Source organism: Lutra lutra, chromosome 7 (genome assembly GCF_902655055.1).
Source record: "Lutra lutra chromosome 7, mLutLut1.2, whole genome shotgun sequence".
Classification (NCBI taxonomy): Eukaryota; Metazoa; Chordata; class Mammalia; order Carnivora; family Mustelidae; genus Lutra; species Lutra lutra.
Window position 1 is genome coordinate 31,544,993 of NC_062284.1, and position 19,620 is coordinate 31,564,612.

Consider the following 19,620-nt stretch of genomic DNA (forward strand, 5'->3'; position numbering starts at 1 on the left):
ATAATAATAAAAGATTTACTATTTTAAAATAACCCAAGTAAAGCTGATCCAATCAAAATTCATGCAGCATTGAATACTGCAGGAGAAAAAAATCTTACACCAACAATGTGTTTTCAGAAAGACTCTAAATTCTGTAACCTTGTAACCAGAGAAGGAATCTAGAAACCTGGTTGAATGCCATGTGACTGAACTCATGCCACATCATTTGATAAGACAGTAAAGAGGAATGTAAATTAAACCAAGAATTAATTTGTTGCAGTCAAAAATAGGAAGAGATGAAAACTTTTTTTTTATATTTGCTTTTTTTTTTTTTTAAAGACTTTATCTATTTGACAGAGAGAGAGAGAGAGAGCACAAGTAGGCAGAGAGGCAGGCAGAGAGAGTGGGGGAAGCAGGCTCCCCGCCGGGCAGAGGCCGATGCAGGGCTCGGTCCCAGGACCCTGAGACCATGACCCGAGCTGAAGGCAGAGGCTTCAACCCACTCAGCCACCCAGGTGCCCCTAATTGCTCTTTAAAAACATTTTAAGACTAGGGTATTCACAATGTTTTTTTTGAGTCATGACACTGATGATAAAACATATCATCATGACATTGTGATAAAACATATCACAGATAACTGGTGAGATAACTTTCACTATACGAAATAAGAATCAGAATTCAGCCCCAAAGAGGCATTTCCTCTTCCAAACTACAAGTCTGATAAATTAAATGGGAGCTTTAAGAATAAAGATACAATCTATAAAATCTGGTAAATATATTTGACTCCGAGATGTTTAGAAATGAAGTTGGGGGGAGGCATTTGGGTTTCCAATGTCAAGTTACTCTTTGTGAGTAGCTACTATCTCTTTTCAAAATCATCATTCCAAAGTTATGACTCACTTTAAAGGGAAAAAAAAGATAAAAGAAAAAAGGAAATGATCAGTATTATTGGCCTCATATGCCTAAGATTTTTTCAGACTAAACACAAAATAGAAGCTTTCTTACAAATTATTGTCAAGAACTGGTCCCTAAAGAAAGGACAAGAAATACATACAAAGACCCCACTGAAGTCCAACAGAACAAAAGTGTAATTATAGTTTTAAAAGCAAGGCAGGCTAGATAAGCCCTTACATTCCATATCAGAGCCATTACCTTATCGTAAAGCTAGATGTATACACTCACTCATCACAAAACACTTAGCATAACAAAGTAGCACAGCCCTAGGTCAACAATCACCCATTTAGAGGGCCTCATTTGTCTGATCCACTATAGTCTGTGAAGTATTTTAGGGTACAGAAATGTTCTTGATTTATACTTGGATATTCCAGTCCACTGATAGACTATCACCCAATTAATTGCTAACATAACCTCATCTGAGATACCATGAACAACTAAACCCGACAGAAAGTAGCAAGACTTTAACTCTGTTACTCGAAGGTGAAAAAATGTACATTTTGGTGGAACAAGGTATTTTAGTGGAAAAAAACCTAAAAATTATCTAAAAGGTTTTTATACTTACAGATGACAACATCTTGAATAGAGACATTAAACTCAACACCTTCATGCCATCACAATTAAAATTCCAAAACAAATCTAAAATAAGACACAACTACACCAATCCTATAAACTAGGAATGGATGCCATTCCTATGACAAAACTGTTGAAGACTTTCTGAAAGACATGGAAAGATAAATCTGGGATGGAAGAAAGATGTCAAGAGCCAACTAGTGACTTATCTTCCTGAGAAAGGAGTGCTGTGAGCTGGAGAGAACACAGAGGAGATACTGGCAAAAATAGCCATTAATAAGAAGGGCAAATCTGCAACTACGGGGATGGAACTAGAAGGTGTTATGCTAAGCAAAATAAGTCAATCATTAGCATATGATCTCTCTGATATGAGGAATCTGAAGGGGGGGTCATGGGGAGGGGAGGGAGGGAAAAATGAAACAAGATGGGACTGGGGAGAGAGGCAAACCATAAGAGACTTTTAATCTCAAGAAACAAACTGAGGGCTGCAGGAGGGGATTGGGGTGGGAGGGATAGGATGGCTGGGTGATGGACATTGGGGAGGGTATGTGTGATGGTGAGTGCTGTTATAAGACTGATGATTCACAGAACTGTACTCCTGAAACAAATAATACATTATATGTTAATTAAAAAAAAAAAAAAGACGGCAAGAGCTAGGGGAAGGGAGCACCATAGGAAAAAAAATAAGAAATCTTTCATGTGAAATACTTTTTACCACTACCAATCAAGAGCACTGGAAACAGCTGTACCGCAGGATATGCACTGAAATGTACTAAATGATGGTCTAGGAAATCTAGCAATTTCACCCAGAAATAGTGGACAGAGGTACAAAGAAGGTGGATGAATAACTATAGTATGTAAGTGGCCTTGTGGCTACCAAAAGCTAGCCTCAGAGCTGTGAATGAGTCTCATTCCTCATAGAAGAAATTAGACAGAGACATCACTCCCTGCTAGGACAGGCTCCCAAACCACTCCTCTCAGGCTTCCAGGTATATGAACAGAAATGTAAATTTCTATCAACCAGGTCACTTCTGTAATATTTGAAAGGAAAATCTATTAGTATCCAAGGACAGTAAGGTTATTGCAAATGAATCCACACACAGGCCCTAGATGAGACTTCTCCCAGCATAAGGATGAATAAAACAGAAAAAAGGAGGAGAAAGAGGAAGAGAAGGAGGAAGAGGAAGAAGAAGAGAAAAAGAATAGGAAGAGGGGAAGAGATAGAGGGAAGAGGAGAAAAAAACATGTACGGGGCCTATGAAACCGTTCTGCAGCAAAAAAGGAAAAGGAAAAAAACAACACTCAAGATATAGAAAAGGGCATACAGTTTTGAAAAAACCCTAGAAACAGAAGTAAATTTTAATTAAAATTGCTTTGTATGAAATTTAATAAAATAAAAAAAAAAAAAACCCACGTTCTTTGAAACCGAGATGACAGATCAGATATTGTGTAGCAGACTGAAGTTTGGCTAAGAGTAAGGTAGAAATAAGTAGGGAGTTCAAAGAAAAAAAAATTAAGAATAAGGAGACAAATAGATGTAACAGAGTAAGAACTATAATAGCATAAGGAAAAACAACATCAAGGAAAACCCAGTAAAAAAATGAGATTTCAACATACAATTCACAAAAGAGGATATCCAGACCACCAATAAATATAAGGAAAAGTACATAATTTCATTACTAAGTAGAAAAATAGAAATTAAAACCACAATAAGACATTACTATGTACCTACCAAAATTGCCAAAATAAAGAGAAGATGCCAAGCATTGTCAAGAATGTGGAGCACTCTCATACATTATTAACAAGAGTATAAACTGGGCATAATCACTCTGGAAAACTCTTTGGCAGTATCTACCAAAGCTGAATACAGGCATGTCTCTCAGAGTATGTCCAGGGATCAGTAACAACAGCATCATTAGTTGCAACAGCAAACCTAGGAGTTTGTTAGAAACATAAAATCTCAGACCACATCCAAAATCTGCTGATTCACAATCAGCAATTTACTAAGAGCCAAGGTTATAGGTACATTGGTACATATATGGTACATATAATGTAGCATAGGTACACTAATGTTTGAGAAGTGCTATCTTATAACTCACATATTCCACTCCTACCTATATGCCCAACAAAATATATACAAGTGTTCACCCAAAAATATGTACCAGAATATTCACAGCAGCACTATTTGTAATAGCTAAAATTTGGAAATTACCCAAATATCAAACAACACAGTAAATTAAGTAAATTGTCATATATTCACAAAACAAGAATGGATAATCTGTAATTGCACACAACATGGTCAAGCCTCATAAATATAATTATGAGTGAAAGAAGCCAGGCACAGAAGAGTCTTGTATTTATTCATTTTATATAAAGTATAAAAACAAGCAAAATTAATCTACTGTTAGGAGTCAGAATGGTGGCTAACTTTCAGGAGGGTGGTGATACATAATAGGGACTGGAGGGGAACATGAGAGGTTTTGGGGGCTTCAAAATGTTCTATTTCTTAGGCATAAATTTTCAGTTATAAAATAAGTTAATCTCAGGGATGAAAGGTACAGCATGGGAACTATAGTTAATAATACAGTATTGCATATTTGAAAGTTGCTTAAAAAGATCTTAAGTCCCTATCACAAGAGAAAAAAATCTTTGTAATTCTGCATAGTAATGAATGTCAACCACACTAATTTGGGGATTATATATTGTACAATACATACAAATATTGAATCATTTTATTCTACACTTGAAACTAATATAGTATATATGTCAATTATACTTCAAAAATGTTTTCCTTTTTAAAAAAAGATTTATTTTTTATTTATATATATTTTATATTATATTGTATATATTTATATATTTATATATTTTATATATAAATTTATATATAAATTTAAGTAGATTTTACATAAATTTAAATATATAACTTCATATATAAATTTAAATATATTTTATTTTTATTTTTAAAGATTTTATTTATTTATTTGACAGAGAGAGAGAGAGAATGAGCAGGCAGGAGGGAGAGGCAGAGGGAGAAGCAGACTCCTTGCCGAGCAGGGAGCCTGATGTGAGACCCAATCCCAGGACCCCAGGATTACAACCTGAGCTGAAGGCAGACACTTAATGACTGAGCCACCCAGGTGCCCCTATTTATCTATCTATCTATCTATCTATCTATCTACTTATTTATTTATTTAATCTCTACACCCAACATGGGACTCAAACTCACAACCCCAAGATCAAGAGTCATGTGCTCTTCTGACTGAGCCATCCAGGTGCCCCAAAATGTTCTGTTTCTTAACCTGGACAACAAACATATGTGCTTTATTAGTAATTTAGGAATGAGAAGTGAACTACAATGACATACCATTACACAGACACTAAAATACCTAAAATTATAAAAAAGGCACAATACCAATGTTAGCAAGAATGTAGAGCAACATGGACTATCAAACAGAGTTGGTAGGAAAGCAAAATCATATGACTACTTTGAAAAACAGTGTAATTAACAGTTTCTTATAAACCTAAATATTCATTTATCATGCAACCCAGCAATTCTACTCCTAGGTATTACCCAAGAGATACTAAAACATAAACAAGTGTTTACATTACATTCACATAAAGACATGTATACAAATGTTCTTAGCAGCTTCAATTATAATGGACCCAGAGTGGAAATAATCCAAATATCCATCTACAGATGAATGGATAAGCAAATTGAGGCACATTCATAAAATGAAATTCTAATCATCAATAAAAGAGAACATGACACACACAACAGGGACAAGTCTCGAAAACATTAAGCTGTGTAAAAGAAACCAGACAAGAAAGAGTACAAACTACAGAATTCCATTTATATCAGTGGTTAGCAAAGGCAAAACTAATCTGCAGTGACAGAAAGCAGAGAGGAAGAGTGGTTGCCTGGAGATGGGTGGGCATGGGGGAATTTGGAGGGGTAAAAGTTCCATATCATGATTGTGATGGTGCTTTATACAGTTGTATATATTTATCAAAACTCCATGAATTCAATGAGTACATTTTATTGTAAGTTATACACCAATTAAAATTACTTTCAAAAAGCCAATGACAAATCAAGAAAAAAAAGATTTCAACATGCATTCAAAGATTCAATATTCTTACTCTAGAAAGATAATGCCATTACTACCAACAACAAAACCCCAGTCTCCCAGCAGAAAATGTGAAAGACACTGTTCTAGAATGCTGAAAAGCCTGCAGAAACACCTGAGCACTGACAGCTTTCAATCATAGAAAAGATGGAGGTGAATCCAATGCTTGTTAACATTCCCTTAATTAGAAACGGATACATTTTTCTGGAATGGTAAGGTTAAGTCTCACATATAAAAGGCTGTGGCTTAGCAAAAAGTGACCTTTTTTTAGAGCCTGGAAAAAACCAGTATCATCAGACAAGGGAGAGAGGGAGGCGCTACTGAGACTCACTGTATCCACTGCAGTCATGTGTGGTCACCTCACTTCTAATAAGATTCTATTCCCGTTGCTAATTAAGCAAGAACTGTAACTCCACTGTGTATGAGTACGCGTTCTCCTTCCACCCACCTGAAATGCATCCGTTGGCATAAGAAGTGAGATTGGCACAGACTCACCACTACCCTTGCTAAACGAGTTTGGAACTGGAAGGAGTGTTTGGGAAGGCAAGTAAGGGAATGCTGCCTGAGGAAGTCTGGGAGGAGAGGACACTGCAGCTGCTGTGTGAGTTGTTTTTTCTGGAGTAGTCATAAGAATGGAGTTCACAGACTGTTCTCTTACCTCCTGACAAGTTGAGTCCAATGGATAATTTAAGAGAAGAAAGGCAAGCGAGTCCAATGCGTAAGTCATGGATGTCTCACTAATGAAGGTGGGGATGGTCATAGGTTCCTAAAGGCAGCACAGGGAGGTAGGGGAGGTATGATGGAGGATGGCCTTCACATGCCTCTTAGATGGGTAGTCAGCAACTTTTCAAGCCAGTACTGCATAGGCACTGAAGTTTACTAAGATATGGGAAAGTATAAAAATAGAGCAGGGAAATGCTTTAACTCTTGCTAACCCAAATCTCTCTGGAGGGGAGATACAAGACCAAAACAGTGATAGAATTGACCAGGTTTTTAATGTGGGAAGGGGGTGATAATATACTTATGAAGAATTCTGTCTTCCTTGCCTCTTCTTGAAAAGGTGGCCAAAGAAAAAGACTGGTTCTAATTTAAAGAATTTAACTGGGTGAATAACTTGATTTTAAAACTCTGTGCTAAGGGGCGTCTGGGTGGCTCAGTGGGTTAGGCCGCTGCCTTCGGCTCGGGTCATGATCTCAGGGTCCTGGGATCGAGCCCCGCGTCGGGCTCTCTGCTCAGCAGGGAGCCTGCTTCCCTTCCTCTCTCTCTGCCTGCCTCTCTACCTACTTGTGATCTCTGTCTGTCAAATAAATAAATAAAATCTTTAAAAAAAAATAATAAAACTCTGTGCTAAGCTTTCCTTTCAGAAGATTCTTAAGCTGAGACTGTGATTTGAACAAATATTTTTTAAACTAACAGGGTTAAAGTTAGTGTTTGCAGTTTCCAGAGTTCACTTAAATAGGAATATATTTCCACTGGTAAATAGTAAGACAATTTCTTTTTGAAGAATATTTGGGCTGGGCATGAAAAGTTAAAAGGAAAACAAAACAAAACGAACTCCATCATTTCCAGGATGTTTCCCAAGAAGACAGAATTAAAATGGTCTCAAGACCATTTAGCTCCTATGTTTCAGATATAGTTTTATTTAGGTGAAGACCCTCATGCTGGATCAGAACTAAGTGAGATAAAAAGGAGAGGCTAAAGTCTTAGGAAATAATTTCCCCCATTTGGATATCTTTAGCATTTTGGTTTCTGCAACTTCTAGCTTGAGAAGGGAGATGCTGATAAAAGGAGGATTTTTATACATTTACAATTACATACAGAATTTTTTTTAACTTCAGAGACAATATCTCAAAAGGAGTTATGAACTCTACATTTTAAAATGGGTTTGAGAAAGAGAAAGCAGACAATGTCTCAGGAAAGGAGAAATGCACTCTGATCAGGAGCTCCAGCACCAGGAGGGAGGAGGCAAGTAGGGCTGAGCAGAGGCAGGAGCAATCTTACACTTAATGGTGACTGGGTGAGGGTACAGCAAGGTGAAGAATGCTGTCCCCCACAGAAGCCATTCTTCCATGTTCCCACTCTAAAAAGGGCTGACAGTGCTCAGTCTATATCAGCCTATACCTACTCATGCTGAAAGAAACAAGAGAGAAAAAGGAAATCACATGAGACCTAATAAAAAAGAAGCTGAATTCATCAGCTACTGTGTGTGTGTGTGTGTGTGTGTGTGTGTGTGTGTGTGTGTGTGTGTGTTTTACATGTTTGGAGAGATGTTATACTTCAGTAACAACAACAAGCTCTCAATCCTACAACTCAACAACAAGAAAACCTAATCAGAAAATATGCAAAGACTTGAATAGATATTTCTCTAAGATAAATTGTCAAAAAGCACATGAAAAGATGTTCAACATCCCTAATAATTAGTGAATGCAAATCAACCCACACTGAGATACAACCTCAAAACCATTGTGATGGCTACTATGAAAAGAAAAAAAGAAACAGAGGGTAAAATAACAGAAAAGATCAATGAAACTAAGAGCTGGTTCTTTGAAAAGTTGTACAAAATTGACAAACATTTAGCTAGATTCACCAAGAAAAAAGAGAGGACTCAAATAAATAAAATCAGAAACAAAAGAGGAGACTTACAAAATCACAAGCCTGTTATGAACAATTATATGCCACCAAATTTGACAACCTAGAGGAAATGGATTAAATTTTTAGAAACATGCAACCTACTAAGACTGAATCATGAAGAAAGACAAAATCTGAACAGATCGACTACTAGTCAAGAGACTGAATCAATAAACAAAACCTCCCCAAAGAGGAAAGTCCAGGAGCAGTCACCTTCCCTGGTGAATTCTTCCAAACATTCAAAGAATAATTACTACCAATCCTTCTCAAGTTCTTCCAAAAAAACAAAAAACAAAACCAAAGAACAGAAGAAGAGGGAGTGCTTCTAAACTCATTTTATGAGGCCAGCATTACCCTGATACCAAAATCAGACAAGGATGCCGCAAGAAAAGAAAATTATCAGCCAAAACACATCTATGATAAAAACACATGCAAAAATCTTCAACAAAATATTAGCAAACCAAATTCAACAACACATTAAAAGGATCATATACCATGCAAATGAAAACCACAGTGAAATATCACCTTATACCTGTTAAAATGGCAATTAACAAAAAGACAAGAAATTATCAGTGTTGGCAATCATATGAAGAAAAGGGAACCTTTGTGCACTACTGGTGGGAATGTAAACTGACATAGTCTCTATGGAAAACACTGTGGAGGATCCTCAAAAAATTAAAACTAGACCTACCATGTGGTCCAGCAATTCTACTTCTGGCTATTTGATCTGAGGAAAATGAAAAGATACATGCACTCATATTTACTGCATCATTATTTACAATAGCCAACATATGGAAACACCCTAAGTGTCTATTCAGTGGATGAATGGATGAAGAAGATGTCTCTCTCTCTCCTTTCTTTCTCTCTCTCTCTCTCTCTCTCTCTCTCTCTCACACACACACACACACACACAATGGGCTATTATTCAACCATAAAAAAGAATCTCATCATTTGCAATAACATGCATGTACCTAGAGGACATTAAGCTAAGTGAAATAAATCTGACAGACAAAGACAAATACCATGTGACCTCACTTACATGTGGAATCTAAAAACCAAAACCAAAAAACCAAGTTCATTTGACACAGAGAACAGACTGGTGGTTGCCAGAAGTAGATACTGTTGGGAGTGGCCAGGGTGAGGGAGGAGGAGATGTGAAGATAGTAAAAGGTACAAAATTCTAGTTGCAAAATAAATAAGTCCTGGAGGGGCACCTGGGTAGCTCAGTGGGTTAAGACTCTACCTTTGGCTCAGGTCATGATCTCAGGGTCCTGGGATCAAGGCCAGCATCAGGCTCTCTGCTCAGCAGGGAGCCTGCTTCCCCCTCTCTCTGCCTACCTCTCGGCCTACTTGTGATAGCCCACTCATGCTCTCTCTCTCTCTCTCCCTCTCTGTCAAATAAATAAATAAAATAAAATATTTTAAAAATAAATACACAAATAAGTCAGAGATGTATACCATGGTAACTACAGTTGATAATACTGTACTGCATATCTGATAGTTGCTAAGAGAGTAAATCTTGTTTCTCATCACAAGAAAAAGGTTTTTTTGCAACAAATATATAAGGTGACATATTAAGTAGATGGTTGTGATGATCATTTAGCAATGTATACAAATATCAAATGATTAAGTTCTACACCTAAAACTAATATAATGTTATGTCAGTGATACCTTAACTAAAGAAACAACAACAAACTAACAAGCGTTAGTGGAGAAATTGGAACCCTTGTGCAGTGTTAGTAGTGGGAGTATAAAATAGTGCATCCACTGTGGAGAAAAGTACAGCAGTTCCTCAAAAAATTGAGATAGAATTATAGGATCCAATAATCCCACTTCTGGGTATATACCCCCCAAAATTGAAAGCAGGGTCATGTTCATAAGCACTATTACTCACAGTGAGCAAAAATTGGAAACAACCCTTGTCTAGTGACAGATAAATGAATAAACAAAATGTGGTAAATACAAACAATGGAGTATTATTCAGTTTAAAAAGGAAGGAAATTTTGATACCTGTTTCAATGGATAAACCTTAGGACAAATACTGTATGATTCCGCTTGAATGCAGTGCCTACAGTAGTTACATGCACAGAGACAGAAAGTAGAATTGTTGCCAGGTGCTGGGCTGGAAGTGGGGATATACTGTTTAATGGGTATAATGGGTACAGAGTTTCAATTTTGCAAGTGAAAAGACTTTGGAGATGGATAGTAGTGTTGGCTGCACAATAAGATGAATGTACTTAATATCAGTAGACTATACACTTAAAAAGAGTTAAAACGGTAAGTCCTATGGTATGTGTATTTTACCACAATTAAAAACAAATTTTAAAAGCCCAAAACAAAAAAAAGTAAAAATTAAAAATAAAAATAAAAAAATAAAATAAAAGCCCAAAATAGACAAGGGAGACTCTGCTTAAAATGCCAAGTCCAGAAAGGGGAAACCAGCTGCACTCAAGTCCAAGGTAGATTGAGGATGGAGCAAAGGTCTCCCCGCCTTCTTGCCATACTAACCCTCCACAGGAAATAGCAAGAGAATGGCCCAGTGGTGGGTACATGTGGAACCCTCTGGCAGTGACGTCATCACGAGTGCACGTGCTAACTGAACAAGCAAAATGGAAACCCATGGTATTACTGGACACCAAGCTAAATTTAATCTGAAACATTAAGTTCCCATGGGCCTCAACAGGAGAAGACAATCAGAGAAATATGAAGTTGAAGAGGAATTATGTTGAAATAGCTTCGAGGTTCAAGCAAAAAGCCCAAAGCCTTGTTGACCTGTTTGGATTTCTACAAAAACATATCACAGAGGAAACTGTTACTAGGCCCTAGCCATCAGCTTCTCTAAAATAAATGACTTTTTTAGGGGTTTGTGTAGCTTCCACAAAGATAGTACAAATATAGCACATTTTAATCCATGCCAACAATTGGATTCTCTTACAAAAACGGAAGTGGCTAAAACTTTCCATAGCTGTCCTTTCCCTACCTTTTATGGGAAAAATTCTAAAAATATATCACAACCCAGATTAACATGAGAGGGGAGGGTGTGTAAATGAAATACCAACATAAAATTGTAATTAAAATGCATTATGATTCCAAATGCATTTGCTCTTCTGTATGTTGGTTCTTGTGGAACCTAGAAAATACTGTGAATAAACTGTATGAACTGAAAAAAATTATTCTTTAATTTAGGGGGTACATTTTTAATATGCATTTTTAATCATTTTTAATCACATGTACATCATTTTAAAAATCAAATACTCCTCCAATAAAGGTAGATTCAATAAGAACTGAATATCTTTAAAAATGTATTACATCAACATAACTGGAAATAAAAAAGGAAATTCATCTCAGTAGATGCAGAAAAAGCATTCAACAAAATTCAACTCCTATTCATGATTAAAATTCTCAGCAAACTAGAATAGAAAGGAACTCCCTCAGTCTTGTAAAGGGTATCTACAAAAACATCAGTGCTAACATTATACTTTTTGGTGAAGAGACTGCTTTTCCCTAAGATCAGGATCAGGCAACAATATCAACTTTCACCATTTCTATTCAACATTGTAAAGGATGTCCTAGCCAGTGTCATCTGGGGGAAAAGAAGGAAGGGAGGCAGGGGAGAGTAGATAGATTGAAAAGAATGTAAAACTGTATTCACAGACAACAGATCATCTATATGGAAAATTCTATAAAAACATCTACAAAAATTATAGAACTAATGAGGTCAGCAACATCACAGGATATAAAGTCAATGTGAAAAAAAGTCAGTTGTGTTTCTACACACTAGCAACAAACTATTAGACATTGAGATTTATAAAATTCTTTTTACAATAACGTAAGAATTATGAAGTATTTGTGAATAAATTTAGTTAAATATGTGCAAGATCTATTGTGGAAACTGCAAAACATTGCTGAGGAAAAGTATATAAGCAAATGGAAGGATGAATATGAATAATTATAACATGGTCATGGGTCAGAAGACTCAACATTAAGACATCAATTTTTACTCAAATGACTTACAGATTCGAAGAAATCATTGTCAAAACCCCAGCAGGGTTTTTTTTGGGTAGGAAAGCTGATTCTAACATCTATAGGGAAATGCAAATAACCTAAAACAGCCAGAACATCGTTGAGAAAACAAATTTGGAGGAATTATATTACCTGCTTCAAAAATTACAACACAGCTGAAGTAATCATGATGGTCTCCTCCTGGAGTAAGGATAGACGTACAGGTCAATAGAACAGAAGAGAGAGTCCAGAAAAAACAGCCACACATACATACCAAATTGATTTCCCCAAAGGTACCAAGGTAAATCAATGAAAAAAGGCTAGAGTTTTCAACAAATGGTGCTGGATCATTCTATCTGAAAAAAATTAACCCTGACCCTTAACTCTCACCATACATTAAAAACTAACTCAGTGGTTCCAGAAGTAGATTCCTTAAGATCCATGATATTTCATAATATAGTCATTTTTCTCAATACCACACTGCCTTAATCAAAGGGAAGAAGGGGCTCTATGCAAAATAATAAATATTAGTGTTATTAAATAATACTAAAAATTCATAATGGACCATAGGCCTACATATAAGAGCTAAAACTTCAAAATTTCCAGAAGAAAACAGAAAAAATATTTTTGCAATCTGGGAGCTGACAATAATTTCTAAAACAGCATAAAAAAGCATGAATCATAAAAAAAGGTACTTCATCAAAATTTTAGGCTTCTGCTCTTCAAAAGACTGATAAGAAACCAAAAGGTAAGCCACAGACTGAGAGATAAATTTGCAGAACATACTACTGATAAGAGTTGTAATCAGAAGAACTCTTAAAATTCAAATATAAAGACAACTCCAATTAAAAACGATTAAAAGATATAAACAGGCACTACACTAATAAGACATATGAAGAGCAAATACAGGAAAACACAAGAATATGTCATTTTATCGCACTTTGTTTTGTGCAATACTTAGCTTTTGTACTTCTCATATACTGTTGTTTTTTACAAATAGAAGTTTTGTGACAATCCTGTACAAAGCAAATCTATTGGTGCCACTTTTCCAACAGCATTTGCTCACTTCATGTCTTTGTGTCATGTTTTGGTAATTCTCACAATATTTCAATTTATTTCATTATTACTGTATTTGTTAGGGTGATCTGTGATCAGTCATCTTTGATACTACTACTCTAATTGTTCTGGGGAGTCATGAGCCACACCCATCTAAGACAGCAAACTAATAAATGTTGTGTGGTCTGACTACTCCGCTGACCAGCAGTTCCCCCAGCTCTCTCCCTCTCCTTGCGTCTCCCTATTCCCTGACACATAACAATATCAAAATTAGGCCAAGTAATAACCCCACAGTGAAATGGCCTCTAAGGACACCTGGGTGGCTCAGTCAGTTAAGCATCTGCCTTCGGCTCAGGTCATGAACCTAGGGTCCTAGGATTGAGTTCCACATCGGGCTCCTTGCTCAGCAGGGAGCCTGCTTCTCCCTCTGCCTGCTGCTCCCCCTGCTTGTGTGTGTTGCAGGTGCTTGCTCTGTTTCTCTCTCTCTGACAAATAAATAAAATCTTAAAAAGAAAGAAAGAAAGAAAGAAAGAAAGAAAGAAAGAAAGAAAGAAAGAAATGGCCTGCAAGTGTTCAACGTGAAAGAGTCACAGGTCTCTCACTCTGAATCAAAAGCTAGAACTGATTAAGCTTAGTGAGGAAGGCACCTTGAAAGCTGGGATAGGCTGAAAGCTAGGCCTCTTGCACCAAACAAGTCAGCCAGGTCATGAATGCAAAGGAAAAGTTCTTGAAAGAAATTAACAGTGTTATTCCTACTCCAGTGAACACATGAATGATTCAAAAGCAAACCAGTCTTCTTGCTGATATGGAGAAAGTTTTAGCACTCTGGATAAAAGATCAAACCAACCATGGCATTCCCTTAAGCCAAAGTCTAATCCAGAGCAAGGCCCTAACTCTCTCCAATTCTGTGAAGGCTGTGAGAGGTGAGGAAGCTGCTGATGAAAAGTCTGAAGCCAGTACAGCGTAGCTCAGGAGGGGTAAGGGAAGAAGCTGTCTCCATAACATGAAAGTGCAAGGTGAAGCAGCAGGTTATAACAGACAATAATGAAGCAGATCATAATGAAGGTGGCTACATTAAAGAACAGATTTTTCAGGGTAGATGAAACAGCCTTATATTAGAAGATGCCATGTCAGACTTTCACAGGTAGAGAGGAGAAGTCCACACCTGGCCTCAAAGCTTCAAAGGACAGGCTGGCTCTCCTGTTAGAGGCTAATGCACCTGATGAGTTGAAGCTGAAGTCAATGCTCATTTACCATTCCAAAAATCCCAGGGCCCTTCAGAATTCTGGTAAAGCTACTTTGCCTGGTTCTATAAATGGAACAACAAAGTCTGGATGACAGCACATCTTTTTACAACATGGTTTGCTAAATATTTTAAGCTCATTATTGAGACCTACTGCTCTGAGAGATTCCTTTCAAAATATTACTGCTCATTGACAACGCACCTTGTCACTCAAGAGCTCTGATGGAGATGTATAACGAGATGAACATTGTTTTCATGCCTGCAAACACAACAGCCATTCTGTAGCCCATGGATCAGAAAGTCATTCTGAGTTTCAAGTTTTGTTTAAGAAATACACTGCATAAGGCCATAGCTCCCTTAGCTAGAGATTCTTCTGATGGATCTGGGCAAAGTAAATTAAAAACCTTCTGGAAAGAATTAACCATCCTAGGTACCATTCAGATGTTTCTGATTCAGGGGAAGAGATCAAAACATCAGTATTAACAGGAGTTTGGAAGAAGTGGATTCCAGTCAACATGGAGGACTTTGAGTGGAGGAAGTTCCAGACTTGAGTGGAGGAAGTAACTGTAGCTGTGGTGGAAACAGCAAGAAAACTAGAATTAGAAGTGGAGCCTGAAGATGGGACTGAATTGCGGCAATCTTGACAGCATCACATGCTGCAGAGAAGTTGTTGGTAAAAGGAAGAGTCCATCAATGCAGCTAAGTTCACTGCTGTCTTTTTTTTTTTTTAAGATTTTATTTTTTTATTTGACAGAGAGAGAAAGAGCACAGGTAGGCAGAGGGGCAGGCAGGGGGAGAGGGAGAAGCTCTCCACTGAGCAGGGAGCCTGATGTGGGACTCGAACCCAGGATCCTGGGATCATGACCTGAGCTGAAGGCAGCCACTTAACCGACTGAACCACCCAGGTGCCCCTCACTGCTGTCTTATTTTAAGAAATTGCCACAGCCACCCCAAGCTTCAGCAATTACCACCCGGATGTGTCAGAAGGCAGCATCGTCAAGGCAAGGACCAACCCCCCCACCCCCCCACCCCCAACCAGCAAAAAGATGATGACTCACTGAAGACTCAGATGGTGGTAAACATTTTTTAGCCATAGAGTACTGCTTAATTAAGGTATGTACACTTTTTTTTAAAAACATAACGCTATGGCACACTTGATAGACTACAATGTAGGGTAAACTTAACTTATACATACACTGGGAACCAAAACATGCATTTGATTCACCATACTGTAATATTCATTTTATTATATGGCCTAATAACATATTGCAGGTTTTAACCTGCAATACCTCTAAGGTATACCTGTCAACACACAGAAAGTTGTCCAATGTCACTAATCACTATGGGAATGCAAGTTAAAACTACCATGAGATGTCACTAGACACCCATTAGGACAGTTAAACTTAAGAAGAAGGACAATACCAAGAGTTGGTAAGGGCATGGAACAACTGGATCCCTCACACCCAGTGTGGGAATGCACTCTGAAAACCAGCTGTGTAGTTTCTTATAACACAGATGTACCATGTGACTCAGTGACAGTTCCTCTCTTGGGAATTTATCAAGGGAAAAATAAAAATATACATTCATACAAAGGCTTTATACAAATGGTTATTCCAGCATCACTCATAGTAACAAAAAAAAAAAAAAAAAGGAAAAACCCAAATGTCTAACAAAAGGTGAATGGATAAGCTAATGTGGTTTACATAGATAAGTGAATACTATTCAGTAATGAAAAGGAACAAATATGGATGAATTCAAAAGCATTTTGCTAAGTGGAAAAGCCAGATACAAAAGACTACATATCCTAGGTTTTCATTTACATGAAGTTTTAGATAAGGAAAACAATGGCAAGAAAAAGCAGATCTCCAAGAGTAGACAGAGGAGACTGCCTACAGAGTGGTACAAGGAAACTATCAGGGTTAATTGGAATGTTCTACATCATGATTTTAGCAATGGTTATACAACTATATTCATTTATCAAAACACATCAGGGGTGCCTGGGTAGCTAGCTCAGTTGGTTAAGCATCAAACTCTTGATTCTAGCTCAGGTCATGACCTCAGGATTGTGAGACTGAGCCCTGCATCAGACTCTGTGCTGGTCGTGGAGCCTGCTTAAGATTCTCTCTCTCTCCCTTTGCCCCTCTCCTCCCCGCTTGAGTGCATGTGGGCACTCTTTCTCTCAAAAAACAAAATACATCAGGGTGTCTGGGTGGCTCAGTGGGTTAAAGCTTCTGCCTTCAGCTCAGGTCATGATCTCAGGGTCCTGGGATCGAGGCCCAGTGAGTCTCTGCTCAGCGGGGAGCCTGCTTCCCCCTCTCTCTCTGCCTGCCTCTCTGCCTGCTTGTGATCTCTCTCTCTCTTTGTCAAATAAAGAAATAAAATCTTAAAAAAAAACACATCAAATTGAACACTAAAAATTACTGAGTTTATGTAAATTACACCTCAATAAAACGGAGTTTTAAAAAGCATTTAATAAAGATTTTTTTAAAAGTATTATCCAGTAGGGGCGCCTTGCTGGTTCAGTCAGTACAACACAGGACTCCTGATCTCAGGGCCATGAGTTTAAGCCCCATACTGGGTATGGACCCTACTTAGAATTTTTTTTAATGTATTATCCAATATATACGGTATATATGTATATGCAACAGGCAACAAATTGTAGAGTTACCATTGTATTTCTCAGTAGTGGGTCTGTGGAATTTGATAAACTTAGTTTTGTAACTGCATTGCAAAAATCCTTTCATGTATGATACAAAGAAACTTCTTATCAGTTTGTAACAACATTTACCACTGGTACAAACAGATGAAGCAGACAAAGCACAAGGTGGCCCCCTGTGTAAGGAAGCCAAATTGCCTTAATGTCATCATTCAGCAAAGACTCACAATACTGACAGAGGAGAACTAGCTGTGGGCTAGGCATCCCCAGTCCACCGTCTGGAATATTCTTCATTTGAAGCTGAAGAAGACATCTTATCCTCTGCAACTAATACAAGCCCTAACTGGGCAAATAAAGCAAAAATGATACAACCATTGCTGCAGTTTTAAAAATCACAAGGAACACAGAGAGGACCTTGCAAGTCACTCCATGGAGAGATGAATCATCGCAATGTACAACTATGGGATGCTGCCATCCTAACAGAATGCATAAGGGATTCACCAAAAATTCATATCTTTTAGATATATTTGACCTATTTGTTCATGATGTCTTTCCCCACAAGAATGACATTCCACAATGATAGATTTATGTCTCTGCTTTTTACTGCTATATCCCTAGCATCTAGGATGCCTAGCACATAATAACTGTTCAATAAATATCTGTTATGTGAATAAATTATGCCTCTGTTGATATTCAGTAAATATTTGTATGAATTTATTATGTCTATACAGATATCACTCACAGGCAAAGGATATAATACTCTTCCCTTCCATTTCTTTCTTTTACAATTCTTTGACTATAAGTTGCATTGTTTTTTCATTTTGTTTCTAAATACCAATTCAAACCTAAACTTTCAAGCAAAATGACTGTTATTTTCTCCTTTATTTACTTCTTCATTTCAAAAATTTCCTACAATGTGTGTGTGTGTATATGCTCAGATTAAAGGACAAATGGACCTTTATAAAATTAGTTTTATAGAGGGCTATGGAAGTTAATAATAGCACGCTTCAAGTTTTCTTCTAGCTACTTCTAGCTACTTCCTCAGATCTATACCCTCTCTGAAAAACCCTCCACACATTTCTCCATAAATTCAGCCTGTCTCAACCCAATTTCCCCAGTTAAGAATCCTTTCTAATACTGGTTAATCTCAATCCTTTGATCCACTTTGGCTCCCAAAACAGAACCATAAACCCCTTTCGGCCAGGCAATATTCAGTATATTTTTGTATTTCCCTCTGCTACAGAACGTTGATAAATGCTTAATTTGTTGAACATGATGAATTTCTGCAGCCCTGAAGAAGCTTGAGGGTACAAAAATTAATGTAAAGCTACAAAGATAAAGAAATATATTGGCATATAAAACTGTATGCATAAAACCTACCAGCAGTGTCTGTCCTTGGGAAATGAAGAAATGACCTGATATAACGATGGTGAGAACAAGATACCCAGATTCTTCACTGGAGTCAAAAACCTTGGAAAAGACGAGAGTGAGAGAAATGTGGGTAAAACAATACATTTCTGTAATACTAGTAAATGTATATCTTTTCACACTGATCTTCCTACTCAGAATGTTCCCTTCCCTTCCATTTAATCTGTAACCATTCACTTACACTTTCAAGTTTCTCCTCTATAGGGGCTAACAGCCAGCTTTTAAAAAATATTACTAAAGTATTTTGAAATGAAAAGGATACTAATTTAAAAACAAAGAGATGTGAGCCCTGAGCTAACCACTTTTCAGTAACATTTTAATAAGTCATTAGTTATCTTTGAGCCTGTTTCCTTTCTTAAAATGGGGATAATGCCTTACAGGGTTGCTGTGAGACTTCAGAGTACTAGTTTCTTCAGTCATATAAATCCATTTTTACAACATCTCAAAACCCGGTGCTTTCCTTTGGATGAGCTTTAATTTGTCAATGTCACTCTTTTTTTTTTTTTAAGATTTTATTTATTTATTTGACAGACAGAGATCACAACCAGGCAGAGAGGCAGGCAGAGAGGGAGAGAGGAGGAAGCAGGCTCGTCGCTGAGCAGAGAGCCCGATGTGGGGCTCGATCCCAGGACCCTGAGATCATGACCTGAGCTGAAGGCAGAAGCTTTAACCCACTGAGCCACCCAGGCGCCCCTCAATGTCACTCTTAAAATATGGTGCCCCAAACTGACCGTAATGTGCTGCGTGTGGTCTATCTATCATTACGCAGTACAGCCTACAACGACATTAACCTTTTGAGGGGGTAGTCCCATTTGAAGAATGATCTGGTATCAGTAAAACCTCTTGAAACTTTATCACTTATGTTGGTAAATCATTCCTTCACACTCTTAATTCAAACCTAAATGTAAGATCTTGCATTTATTTTCATTGTATTTTTCTCGCTAGATTTGGCCTGTAGTTTCAGAGGGGAGTTGAGG

At 37.4% G+C, this 19,620-nt stretch overlaps 1 protein-coding gene across 1 annotated transcript in view; it reads right to left on the reverse strand.

The window, feature by feature from the left end:
- The window catches only part of REC114 (REC114 meiotic recombination protein), a 101,508-nt gene that overhangs the window by 62,033 nt on the left and 19,855 nt on the right, over positions 1-19,620 (reverse strand). The window contains exon 2 of the mRNA XM_047736095.1: positions 18,596-18,685. Coding sequence (XP_047592051.1) covers positions 18,596-18,685 — 90 coding nt within the window. The remainder of the gene's footprint in view (positions 1-18,595; positions 18,686-19,620) is intronic.